This window comes from Rhea pennata, chromosome 4 (genome assembly GCF_028389875.1).
Source record: "Rhea pennata isolate bPtePen1 chromosome 4, bPtePen1.pri, whole genome shotgun sequence".
Lineage (NCBI taxonomy): Eukaryota > Metazoa > Chordata > Aves > Rheiformes > Rheidae > Rhea > Rhea pennata.
The window spans coordinates 13,882,940-13,897,450 of NC_084666.1; the positions used below are offsets into that span (position 1 = coordinate 13,882,940).

At 37.6% G+C, this 14,511-nt stretch overlaps 1 protein-coding gene across 1 annotated transcript in view; it reads right to left on the bottom strand.

Moving 5' to 3' along the window:
- Nucleotides 1–1,635: 1,635 nt before the first annotated feature.
- STK32B (serine/threonine kinase 32B) overlaps nt 1,636–14,511 on the bottom strand; it is a 161,479-nt gene continuing 148,603 nt past the window's right edge. The window contains exon 12 of the mRNA XM_062574564.1: nt 1,636–1,774. Within this exon, the coding sequence (XP_062430548.1) occupies nt 1,636–1,774 (139 nt within the window). The remainder of the gene's footprint in view (nt 1,775–14,511) is intronic.

The following is a 14,511-nucleotide window of genomic DNA, read 5'->3' on the forward strand; positions in this document are numbered from 1 at the left end:
TGAACGAAATGATTTCCAAAGGTCCCTTGAAACCCCATCTGTTCTGTTCTGACTCTGAATTTCCAGAAATTGTGTGGAATGTTGTCCATGTTGGTCCTTCCCAAGTGAAACCAAAATTAAGGAAGAAAAAGGTCATTATAAGAAGAAGATGAGCATGAAGCCGTTTATTCTGGACAATGAAACGTGTCCTCTCAGGACCAGAGAAATTCCTTTCCTTGATCCTATAATTAGGTCAGCCTATGCCCAGATTAATCAAGTGAACACAACTATATTCATGACAGATGTAAAATCTCTACCTTATTACAGTTGTAAACTGTTTTGTTGTTGATAGGAACACCATATCATTTCATGGAACTGTAAAAAGTTGTATTTTATGAAAATTTTGTGACAAAAATTACACATAATGTGAACCCAAATTTCAAAATAGATTCAATTACAAAGAACTTTGTTTTGTAAAAGATAAAACAGAAACAATACAGTACAAATAGAGTATTATAAATAAAATGCTTATCACTTCCAAAAGCCTAATTTATTTGTTTTAAAAAGTTGAAAAAGAAATTTGCTTATGGATGATAATCTTTAAAAAAATAAAAGCACAATAGGACAGAACAAGCATGCATTTATTATCAAAATGTGGATATACAAGCTGTAAAATACCACAAATGTATGGAACTGTGGATGCTACAAAACAAACAAAAAAGGCTTTCATGTTAGTAATGCTTTGGATAAAGTGTGTTGCTTTCTATTCAAGACAGTTCTTATCTAGAATAGATACATGAAAACAGAGACACACGTAAATTCTTCACATTTTTTAACATCTAACTATGAATCTGAGCAAATTCCTAATATTTTTAGCTCCCCTTACTAAGCTACTTTTCAACTCTGGTTTGGTCAGCCTATCGTTACTAATAAAAAGATCTTTCTTTGTCATGGTTATAATACACTACTACTGAATCTGGTCCTGCATCCACTAAAATCATTAGCAAAACTTTGACTTGGCCAGAGTCACATCTTTTACTACTAAGCAGAATGCATAAAGAACAATGTGAATACAGTCACGCTGCAAATTCTTCAATGGGCTTCAGGTGGTTAAATGAAATTATTCAGTGTTTGGCCTATTTGACACTACATTCATGTATTTACATCATATACATCCATTATAAACTCAACAACAGATGCTCAGAAACTGCTGTCTTTAGCAGTTTCACAAAAATTCCAGATTGGATCATTTTAGTTAACAGAGACAGAGAGGATAACGCAAAGCCTTCAGAATAAAGCTGGCCTCAATATAACTTTGTCTCTTTCAAGTAGTCAGAATCTTGGCAATCTTTGAGAGGCTGCCTAATGAATTGTTTCAAGTTTTGCTCCAGGATTTTGAAGAGGAAAGTCAAAACTACATACAAAATTGTACTTTGTTGCTGATGATCATGTTTCCAGTGGCCCAGTCAAAAGAAGAGCAGGGTTGTATGTGGAAATGCTCAACTGGTGTAATCTGTGGGTTTGCAGTTGGCTAGGGATCCTGCTTTTTGAAGGAGTTAGACTTCCTGGTGTCCAAGGGGACGAAGATCAAAGCATGCATGGAGAGGAACTTTCCTTGCCCTCCCGGGCGAGCATGTGTGATGGAGCCGTATCTCACTAGCTGCTGCAGCCTCTTGTGCAGCCGTGTCCCAGTAAATTGTTGTTACGTCCATCTTGAAGTTTTCCGTGGCTCTGAAGGGATGCTCTACTGTCCATGCTAGAAGTTTGTCCACTTTGATTCTGCTGTCTTCTTAATCTACCGAAGGTTAATAACATTGATAGAGTTATCATGAGCAGATGACTAAGAATAATAGCTGCTGCCATTGCCTTATGGATAGCCACATGCACCTGTGTATAAAGTAGACCCCTGCACTATTTGATGCTATTCACTTCTCTAGCTTTAAAGTTGTCCTTTATTTCTCTTTCTAAATACGGATGATTTCCTCCTCCTAAATATGTGCAGTTGGGTTTTGGTTAAATCCTGCTGCCACTAAAGCTTATCATAAACAGCCAGCAGAGTGGAGTGGTTTTTTGAGCTCTTACACCTCTGTTCAGACTGCAGCTCAACAAAATTTCTTGCTCTAGCTTGATCACACACACAACAGGAGATAAGCAGCTGTTTCTCTCTGCTATTGTGCAAAAGTATTATTAACTACCAACAGTATGAGAAAAAAAAGGAAGTAAAAGAGTGAGTAGAATATTCCTCTTGTTATTGCTTTTAGATGTTGCTAAAGACTCCTAAGTAGTTTCAGGTAAGTAAAAAAAAAAAAAAATCCTACACTGTTTAGGGACTTTGCAAAGCAATCTTTTCTAAAAAGTAACAAGAACCATAGCAGCAAGTGCTATACCCATCAATCATTTTTATCATCAAAATTGTCAGCATTTCTGTTCAACCCTAGTATCAACTTTGATGATATTATTATGTGTGTTATGATTCTTGTTCTTTTCCTTCAAACACAAAGACATAGCGTAAGTATTCTCATGCAGAGTGAGTAGGTTCATGTGAAAGTTACAAGGTAGAGACCAAATTCTTAGAAAACATTAACAGCTGTTTTTTTGGAGCAATTTTTTTCCGACTAGCTGCTTTTAAAAAATGAGAAGCAGCTGTTGATGTATTCCCCAAAAAGGGCACCAAGGAGTTGATTTGAGATGTATCTATAGAAGAAGCACTTTGTAACAGTGATTATAACTGGTATATATGATATAGTCCAGAAAACCTTCTCAAGTAACCTTTGATACATATAAACGACTTAATAATGAAAAAGCATGCAAAAAGGAAATTTAAAGGATCAGTTGAACAGGTAAAATACTTGCAGGTGGCATAAAGACTATGAAGATGCCGTGCTAAATCTCAGAAGAAAATTTGAAAGGACATGAAAATTCCATCAGAGTTGAATGCAGGAATAAAGGAAACTATTTAAGGTAAAAACAGTGAAAACCCTGTCCAAAGAGGTTATGTTTAAAAGATCACAAACACTGGTAAGTTAAGACCAAAAGAAAAAAAAACAAGAAAGATTTTAGGGGAACAAATTGATAAAGGTATTAAGCCTAGTAGTATTAATTTTTTTCAAGTGCATCAGAAATGGGAAGCCTACTGATGATCCTACAGGTCGATGGATGACTGAGACGTTTGAAGAGAGCACAAGAAATATGAGTCCCTAGCTGGGAAGTCAATGAATTTTCTACATCAATGTTCTTGACAGAGGAGCTTAGGGACATTCTTTCCTTTATGAGAAATTTGTCCATCATCTCAAGTCAAACTGTCAGTAGAACAGCTTTAGAACAAATCTTTCAAATGAATGTTGACAAATCACCAGGACAGAGAATTTTCATCCAAGGACTCTAAGAAAATTGAAATATGAGTTTCTGGACAACTGAACGGAGTATGTAACTTCTTGTTGAAACTCTCTTAGTACCAAGCAAAGGAGAGCAGCAAATGTGATGGCTTATTATTATTATTATTACTATTACTATTGGTAAGGGTTTCAAGGGAGATCCAGGAAACTATGAGAAGAATGTTTGAACCAGATAAAGTCTAGAACAACATTAGGGTCTGAGCTACTGGCCCCTTAGAGATAATTTGTAGACATCAAGAGAAAAGGCTGCAGTTCTTGGAAGCCAATATGCTCTTACATGCTAAAGAGTGAGGTGAGATGAACTTTGGCTGTGTGGAGATCTGAGGAGTCATTGCATTGATCTAAGACTCTCAAGTATTTTTCTTCCTGAATTTGTTTAATATTTGTTTGTTCCATCAAACGCTGAAACAGAAAGCACCTATTGTACTTCCAATGTTAATGAGGAAATAAGAAGTCTCTCAATAACACCACAAAGCAGAAAAATGATTTTTTTTTTAAGACCATCTCAACTCTTCCAAGCTCATTCAAACTGGCACAAAGGCAGAATGTCAGGAGCACTGAGAAAAGGAGAGAGCGAAGCCCATGCTGAGTTCAAAAAGCACCACAGACTAGTCTTGAATTTCTCATTCTCTACAGAGATGATTTCTATCGTTCATTTATTTCCAGAGAGGAAATAACCTTTGGCCCTTTCATTCAGTGCTGAAACAACACCCCAATCTGGAACACATTATCCTTGGTGGATCAAGCAGTGTAAATGTAAGAGCCATTGTACCTATGGTACACCTGAGTATTTAACTGTATTATACTAACGGGCTCTCATCTGATCATTTTGTTTAATTTCAATAAATGACTTCTACTTTTTCGTATGAAGGCAACACTCTTCCAAATTTCTGCAGTGCTGCCGATTAAAATTAAGCAGCTGAAAGATTGTAATCCGGTAAAGGATTCAGCGTTAAACCTGTATCCTTTCCTTACCGGCCAGGGCTGTTATTGAAACATAATTATGGAGGTTTGGAAATGCCAGAGAAATACATTGCTTTAGTAGTGCTTCACTGTATTCCATTCTTACACGTTTTCTATTTCTGTATCTGAATTCATTAGCTATAATTTACAAACTGTCAAAGTGAGCTATGGGTTATTAACCTGATGGTTTAATCAAAATTTAACTGTTATTCCAAATTTAACTATTGTTTAACTATACAATAATTTATTAATCACTTTTTTTCTGTATTTGAAATTATATTAAAGACATTACTGTTCTTCTATTTTTTTATTACAGGGCATACTAACACCTACTTGCCAGTGTGTCCTAGAGGCTAGAGAATTGGACTAAGAAGAGGTACCGATTCTCTTTCCACTTCTGCCACTCAAGGGAAAATACAGCCCTTTTGTGTGCATTAGCTTCCCCAGTTGCAAAGTTGAAACAGAGTAAGGGGTTGGATGTGATAGGGAATAATATTTATCCAGAAATCTCACATTTGGGGCTAGTCTTAAATCTGAGTTGCAAAAGCTATCAGAATTAGAAATAAAAAGAAAATTGAAATCATGTCTGGATTGATGAAATTTTGTGTTCCTGTCAAATCCATACCCATAGGCAATTTTTAGATTAAACTGGTTAAAGAGCATGTTGCAGACTTGGACTTGCAGCTCTGGATTAGGAAAAGAAGGCAGTGAGCTGTCCAAGGAGTGAGGAACTTGCCAGGGAATGTGAGTCATTCCTTGCAGCTGCCCATCATATGATGAAGCAGCTGCCCCGAGAGGGATGGAAGTTGATTGCTTTGTTTCTGTAAGTACTGATCTGTGCCCCATATGCCTGAATGACATGGAGAATTAGCATTTGTTTCCTGCAATGGTTAAAAAAGAAGGTGACATATATAATCATGAAAAAATGTAATTATACCATATATGTAATTATACATATGTGCACTATTGCATATATAAAAAGACTGAAAAAAAAGAGAGCAGATTGGCTAAATACTAGCACAGAAAACATGATGCTGAAGAAAAAGGCTGTTACAAACATGCCAGGCCAGAGTGCAAATCATAAACGTTTAAGGAAGCCCACTGCCAAACTTGGGAACCACCAGGGAAGAGCTTGAAGCTACAGGATTCACTTGCTCAGTTTTGATGACTAGGCGAAAAAAAGTATTGGCAATTTGTCTTTAGTCTGTTGTCTGGTAGGATACAGCCAATGGAAAAGGAAGAGAAGCTGTAAGTTCAACAGGACAGTCATGATTTGAGGTATGCTAAAAGCCTAAAGCACAGAAATCCCGCCAATCATAACCATTTATCTCAGAAATATTTGGGGGGAGGGGAATGCACGGCCACCAAAACCACTTCAGTTTGAGCTAGAAATGAAGAAAAAGATAATTAGTCTGTATTTCAATCAAGTTTGGAACTGCAGGAAGACTTGGGTCAAGACCTAAGCAAATTTTGTTACATCAACTGTGTGTGAACAAGCAGTCTGTTTAGTCAGAAGTTTGGACAGCTACAAACACGATATTTAGCCTTTGTTCATCCATTCTTGGGTACTTTGGAGCAGATTTCCATCAGATGTTCTCAGCTTTTTAAAAACGTGGGTAGCTCGACACAGTTGCTGTGTTTGTGGCAAACACAAATGTAATGTGGGCCATTCTGCTTTGAAGTTGGCACTAGTCCAACGAATCCTTTATAAGAAATTGCTTTGCAGTGGATGACCTATCTTGCCTTTAAGCTGATGCAGCTGCAGGCTTTGATGGCTTTCTAGATAAAGGTCTAGAGAGAACAAAGGCTGAAGAATGGCTCCAGGGTGACCTCGCTATTGTGGACCCAAAACAGTTTGCTGTTCCTTTGCTGAATGTTATAACAAAGGGTAAACAGGAAAAAAAAAAGAAAGAAAGAAAGAAAAAAAAGAAAGAGTAAATGGCTCTAGTGGACACCCATATGGAAGAAAACTTGCAGGGAAAAGAAGTTGAAAATGAGTTTGTACAATTCTATTGCATTTACGCCTGGATAATTCTGTACAAATAGAAGAGATACGTAGTCTCAGGGACAGTTATGCTAAGAATTAAGAGTGGTTCTGCTGACCTGACAAAGAGATAAGCAGAGTTATCCTTTCTTTACCACTGATCTGTGGTTAAAAAAAAAAATGTTGGTAAAAGGTGGGTATAAGTCAAGTTATTAATACTGTTGTTATACCGCAGGAACAAAAGTTCTAGTAAGGGAAATTTTTACATCCCTTGAAAGGAGCCCTTAGGAGTAACTAAATCTAAGGAACATTTATCCCTGTTATCCTCCAGAGGGGAGAAAGTCTGAGGTCAGAACAGACCAGGCATATCTATACTAATTTTTAAATTCATGAATCTTGGGGGATAGCTTGCTAAATAGCTAGAGAAAAAAAACCTCAGTTGTATGATTTAGTAGTTACATGCAAGTGATGCTGATAACTTGTCCAGATGGCCTTGTTGGAAGGTTAATTACAAACATGTCTGAAACAGAAGAAAAAACCCATGATCTAACAAGGAAATGACTGTGCTGAGAAAGTGAAGGCTCCATTTTCTAGGCCAGCCCACTCAGCAGTTCCCAAAAGACTCTTCCCTTGGCTAGACACTAGGTAGAGACAATGTTCAAAGCACCCACAATCTCTCACTCTTCAGAGAAAAGAACAAATTAACTTCCCCAGGCTCGTGCAAAGATTTATCTTTCATAAAATCCCTCATTTGTTCTTTATAGGAGTTCACACACTTCAGCAAAAGTGCACATCCTACAAAACCAGGACAACTTCTACGCAGAAATATGTAGGCCACATCTTTTCAAAAATAATGGCTGATATGCATGTGCATCTTATGCCTCACTTTGAAAACCTCCCCCATTATTTTTGTGCCATCATTTCAACATCAATTGCAGGCAATGATCATAGAAATATTGATAACTGAGCATCATTTCTGGGACAATAAGCAGCTTGGCTTGTCATCAGGCTGCCACTGTGGGAAACAAGAATTGAGTTTGATACATGGACATTTGATAATTTTCTGCCTGTATTTTTGAAGGGTTTTCTTATAAATTGGCTCTTGCTATTTTCTATTTTTGTAAAATTGAAGAAGCTGGCAGTATTTTGCAGTTATAAGTGAGCATTACTCTTTCTCCTCTACCTCTGTTGTTCTACTTACTAGTTTTCATCTGCCATTTTTTTGTTTAACTATATTTTTAGTAAAAGAAAAATAAAATGAAGAAGAGAAAAGTAAGAAAAGCATCCCAGGGAAGTTATTTTTCACTGAATAAGTATATCTGGGGAGAGTATTTTTACTCTACAAAACATAATAGCCACAAAATATATTAGTAAGCAATGGAAATTCTTGTACCTGCTTTCTTAAAAAAAAAAAAAATGTGAGCCCATGAGTAGATCAGCTGGTTCAGCAGATTTGCTTATTTTGGCATAAAGAGGAAAACACCAACTTCTGCCCCATATAAATCTTAAGGAAATATGCTAACAAAAAAGAGCAAAAATATCATATCCCTGAAAGCATCATGCTATGCTTCTGTAACACATGCCTCTTCTGGAGTGTCCATGTAGGAGATCCTGTTGGGGCAAACGGCAGATCCCATCCTGCCCTTAAGCTCAAGTTTGCTTCCCATGGAAACCAGAGTGCAGGGTGTGAAAATGGCATAGGATTAGGATACATGAACAGACACAGGGCCTGGTCTCCAGTGTCTGGCCAAATTCATAGAAATCCATGAGCTAAAAGAAAGCTGTTCTGATTTCATAGCAGCATATGTCAAACATTGATACAGCGACTCTGCATAATATTAAATTATCTGGGGTAATCTGTACCTCTGTCAAACCACTCCTCTGCTTCCTATTCTCCAGCAGCACCCAGGAAGTTTCTCGTGCCAGGTGGCAAATAGAAGAAGTCTGCATAAGAAAGTCATTTCTGCTTTTTAGCATTGATTACATTTATATCAGAAGTAAAATGGTGCAAGAATTGTTTCCTGGAAGCTAAGTGGCACCCATACTGTTGGTTGGCATCCACACAGCTAAACCCTGATCTCCAAAACAGTGCTGTTGCATTCCAGCTGCCTGCTAGGAATAGCCATTGGTCTGTGCTAAACAGACCGTTGTGCTGAAGGGAATTGCTTTAGAGAACGTTTTTTTTTTGCCCAGGCCAAAAATATGCCAGGGACCACGCTAACAACTGAGCACTACTGCAAATTGCCTATACTCTGCCTTTTTAATATTTAATCGTGCCAACTTAGTCATTAAGCTGCCCTTTATCCATTTGGAGTAGATGTAGGTAGGCATGAGAAACACAGGGAAAGGAAAAAAGAAATACAGAAGATGTAAAAATAGACGTAAAACAACGATGAAGGTGGGAAATGCAGAATGAGAAAAGAAAGGGAAGAAAAAGAGGAAGTGTAAATGGAAGAAGGAAAGCTAGACATTTAAAAAATGAGAAAGAGTCCAGAAGAATGCCAATTGTGGAAATCTAATTAATTAATCTTAAGAGACAGATGGGTGTAGCTAATGTGCTTTTTTGTTAAAAAGATAAAAACACTTTACACCTAACTGAGGAGCAGTAACCAAGGCAGTTACTAGTGGGCTATTCTTTTCTCTCCCTTGTGTACAGAGTTCTCTACCTAGGGTTTTCATGAAAACAAAAATTTCTAAAAAGTGCTAGAATTTTCCAAGAGCGTTCAAGTACATGGAGATGGCACAATCTTCTTCTGAGCCAGAGGCACCTTGGGGCAGACTGGGGCAGACTTTAGGACAGCCAGGAATGGACTCAACACTCATCACTGTGTGATGTTAGTGTCGAGCCGGGCAACTGCAGTTTGAAAGGGAGAGTCTATAGCGTTAGAGGCCTTCAGTAATCTCCCCTTCCTTCCACCCTAGGTTTTTGTAGAGGATCAACATGTATGGAGCAACTCTGAAGGAAGCATAATGTGACTGTGTATGTGTGTAATCACAGGTATGTATTTTGGGGAACCTGTATCCAAAAAACACATCAAATCACTAACAAGAGCAGACAGACCTCATGAGTCTAGCTCTTCCTTGATAATGTTCACCCTTATAACTTGTTCTTGGCAACCTGTGCTGGTGGCTAGATATGTACGGTTCAAATGCAATTGCCCCAAAATACACGCTCAGTGCCATGTGAGATACTCTAGGCAATCTGAAATCCACAGAGAGCAGCAGACCACACTGGACCAGAGCACTGGACCACAGAAGATCTGTGCCTTTTTGAACTGGCAGGTAGGTATTTATTATGAGGCATACAAACCGAGACCACAAAGTTGAGAAGGATTTTATGCCACCTAACTGCAAACAACTAAAAGATCTACAGGCAGGATAGAGGTACACACAGAATTAGTCTCAGCCTAAGTTGTTTGTGTCACAGACCAACTTTGAGACCAGTCTCTCCCCACTACTAAAGGAGTTTAGAATAAATAAATGATTTTTAAATTAAGCTAAATGAATCCTAACCTTGTTGCATCTCTAGAAGAAAAGGCAGATACTTATCCTCTCTGAATCACAGAGTCAAGTCCCTTCCTCTCTAGAAGCTGTACAAACTCATCACGCACTGATTAGCAGAGCCAGTTTGCTTCTGGATTAGAGCTGATTCACACCCTCGCTACTCAGGCACGCAGAAAGTAAATAGTCTTATCAGCCTGGTATGGAGCACAAGCTAGTAAACTCTGCCAAAAGCTGTGTAATGAAGTTACATAGAAGCACAGGGACATGGGCAAGCACTTGTCAGTACTCGTCCATGAGAGGTGCCTGTAGCATACAGTCTGGCTCAGGGTCTGCCAGCAAAAGCTGGGGTCATAGAGGCTTATATCCTGTTAGATGCCTTCAGCATCTGCCTTTGGCATCTAACTGTCATTTATTTCAGGTACCTTTGAAATCTTACCTAAGCCCTTCGGAGTAGGAGTCATTCTGTGACCAGAACTCTGTGTGTCTTTGATCCCGAATATCTCCTCTTGACACTGCTTCGGTGTAAACATCCATAACCTTCATTCTGTTTTCCTAACATACTGTGACATATGTGTTCTGATAGCTCAGTAGATTACCATGTAATCATTCGAATAACTCTGTTTAATTCAATTTAAAATTAAATGACTGAGGCATGAGTTATGCTTTATTATAGCTGAATGTGAAAAGTAAAATTCTAGAGGAAGTAGCCTGATATAGTACAGATGTCTTCTTGTACCACTGACACTCCTGACATTTACTCCCACCTTTTCCAAAAATCCGTGGGGAAATATACTTACACCATGGGTAATTGATTCAGGTTGATGGTTCCCGTTGAGCAATTATGCTCAGTAAATGGCTGTGAATATAATTTTCTATCAACTAGCAATTTATAATCAAGCATAATGGGTTCAGGTGCACATAAGGAGTGACTGACACGTGAAATACCAGTGTGTGGAACTCAAGTGACAAATTATACTGGATGCCGTAACATGTTGGCCTGTAATGTCTTGAGAGCTCAGGTTTACTCTGGGAATTGATAAAGCAATATAAGAGTCAAGAGATGAAGTAAATAAATGAAAACAGTAAATGATGAGCAACCATTTAAGAAACTGAAACTAAAACAACCGATTAACACTAACATTCAAGCCATACTCAGATTAGAAAAGTAAGTGTCTCTTAGAAATGTGTTAGTGGCTGTCCAAGACCAGGTGCATCTTAAACAGTATCTGTCTTGTTCAGTTACATTTTTAAATATGAACTACTTTTCTAGTTTAAATATATCCTTTGATCCACATGCACAAGCAACAGGAAAGCAGCTATGAAATTAATGTATTGGTTACTAGACTTTGTGGGACCACAAGGAGAAAATGTTCGATCTAGTTTGTCAGAATCTAGTTCATAAGATGCAGGCACCTGCCCATGAATAAGGATAACTCTCTGCAGTATGGTCCCAAGTGCATTCTCAAGGAAGGCACATATTTCCTGGCTTGTCCTGGGTGTAATTCTGAAAGAGACAGATAGTTCCCCTTTTGTAAAACTGTCAGTAGAGAGCAGACAGCTCACAGTAGTTGCTTTTACATATTCTCTTCCTTTATTTCTCATGCAAAAGTTTCAAGGATGAGTGACCCTTTGGGTAATGTCTAAATGAAAAATAGTGGAGAAGGACAATTCTTCATTGGCACCAAGAGTTACGTCTATTTTACTGGAAACAATCTCAGCCACAACTATCTCTACCTTGATCAAGTTTGGAGCTCAGCACATGGAAACCTTTATAAAAGAACTAAAGTTTCTCTGAGTTTAAACAAGTTCAAGTCTACCAAATCCTTCAGAGTAAGCCATGTCATACTTCTGATCAATCCTGTTGTTCTTTTTTGTACTTTTCTAATTCCACTATATCTTTTTTGAGATAAGGAAGCAGAACTGTACACAGAATTGAAGATTACAAAAGGAAAAAGAAAGAGATTAGTGAAGAGCCCCACAATCACTTGAAATGCTCAGAAAGAGATGGATTTAAGCTGAACCAAGGTCAGAAAAGTGTCAAGAAAAGAAAAGTTATGCTGTAACTTCATCCAAAAAGTATTCAGACATTATGGGGATTATGATAATAGAAATGTCCCAAGAGACAGTACACTGACATAAAATACATATTTAAAAAAGTTCATTCAATGAGGTATACTGGAAATCATTACGAATATTCAATTCCTATCAAAAGGAAATGAAAGAGAGCACTCGGGGACTCTGGATTTAAATCTGAAAAGACAATTGAAAAGAAAGGAACTACAAAAGAAGAGACAATAAATTTGATCTTATAAAAAATGCAGAGATTATTAAATAAATGTTTGGCCTATAATATGGACAAAAGCATAACCATGATGTTAAATACAATAACACCTGTAAATTATCAACCCTCCTCAACCTCTGCTGTTTATTCTGGGAACAGAAGACTGTCCGTACACCTAGATCTGTTCAGTACCTTTTAAGAAAGGACTAGTTATAGCCAAACATTAGGAATGACAGGAGAAAGGAGAGGAAAATGTGAAGCAGCCATGCTACTGCCTCAATTTCAGGCTGAATGTTTTAAGTGTGACTGCTTCAAACAAATCTTGAGAGAAATAAGGTTTTCTAGGGGTTTAGGAAAGGGGAAGCCTATTGAAATCAGTGGGTAGTAGACAGCTACGGGATGCTGTGTCATACAGCATCATAGCAATACTATTATAGTATATTAATATTAAGAAAACAACCTCCAATCCTCAAAACCATTAATAAATTTTTGACAGTTTATACTACAATTTTTAACAATATGGCAATTTACATGTCACTTCAATCCATTTATTAAACTATCTCTGCATAATTCTAACTCATCTGCATGCACATTATATATACGTATTTGAAATATATATTTGATTTGTCAAAATGTAACATAAAATGTTTTAATTTAACTAGTGGGCTGATAATCTTGATGACAAACCTTTAGAATTGTTCAACTGAAACATTACTCTCTCTTAGAAGTAGATACTTCCTGTGTTTTCTCTTCTGTTATTTTCTTATTTCAATCTTAAGGACATCTTTTCAGGCAGCGGAAGAAGCTCAGGAACCATGAAGAGCAAAAAATAGGATTCCACTACAACAAAATATTGCATCTATTTCTTTTCTTTTGGGCTATTTCAGGTTTTGAACATCTGCAAATAGATGCAGATGTATGTGGAGATTTGTTTAGTGATAATGTCACTAAGATCGCAGGATAATCTGTGCTCAGCTTTTTAATAAAATCACTCTTTAATATCACTCTTAAAGAACAGAAAAAAACGTTTCCTCCACCCAATCTGAATTTGGATTGCAGACGACCCTGCTTCCTGTGTTACTTTAATTTGGATCAGGGCAGTATGTACCCTTGCCTTAGAATTAACGAAAGATAAAATCAGTGTGCAAAGAAGACGTATACCTGTGTCTCAACAGAAGATACTCATGTACCTGAATTTGTAGCTCGCATTCAGTGAAATACTGATGTTAACAAAAGCAAAGCCTTCCATCTGGCTACATTCTGGCTAGACGAGCACAGCAAACAGAGGCAGCAGCTTGTGCAGAAAGGCTCCCTGATACCAGAACCAGCTCAGAGAAGTTCACCAAGGTCCCTGAAAATCTACGAGCTGACATGTGCTGGCTTTGCTTGTTTATGGCTCTTACCCTCTGCCAGAGATCGTGCAAAACGGCACTAAGGATCTATCTGACATCGTTTTCCTTGTAAGTCCTTGCTGCAGTTTCAGAGGAACGTGGAGCAGTCAGCAGCGGGGCACGGAGGCGGCCCACAGGTTGTAACAGAGAAGTGGAGTGACCCAGGGCATAACTTCCTTTATGGCATGGCCTGAATGATGCAGAGTTGACAACCACTTTCCCAGTTTCAATTACAAAAGAGAGTAATTGCTTGCACTGTAAGCTTTAAGATATAAGGACTCTTACAATAATTCCTAACATTTCACAAAGTTGTTTTAAAGGCTTGTAGATGTAACAAGAGCAAACAAAGCTACTGAGTATACTTGGATGAAGGTGTTACGAACTATATCTTTAATACAAATACAAAACTAACAGGTTGATAGTGGCTCAAACTCAAACACAGTAAAATGCATAAAATCTAGTATATCAGTAGGATTAAAATCTACATTCTAGGGATTCAGACTTGTGCTTCTACTGCTTCTGGCTAATGTTTAGACTATGAAATACTTCCCTCCTCTCAGATACACTTTCTGCTTAATATTTAGTTCTGTTGAAATAACCGATGTTGAAATAACATGTTTTATGGAGTAAAGTACAGTAGAGTATCTGCCTTAGAACACTGCAGTTCATATCATTAATTTCATGAGTTATCTCTACCTTTGGCTTTGTTCTTTTGAAAAAGCAGCCCCTTGTATTATATTTCTTTTGCTTAATTGTTAACAGTTTCTCTGCAGATTGTTAGTGACATTTACCTATCTATCTAAAATACTTTCACTATAAGCACTTCTGCTTGCTTTCAGAGAGAACTACAATATCAACCCAGCAGAGACTGTAAAAGGAAGAAATCAATGGAAATCCAGCCTTTTAGCTCTTACTGCTGTGATCGTTAATCACTTTCCTTAAGACTAGAGGAAAAAAAAATCATTCTGAAATTAATTTCTGTAGTGAATGCTAAATAGGCATTAAGGAATGCAC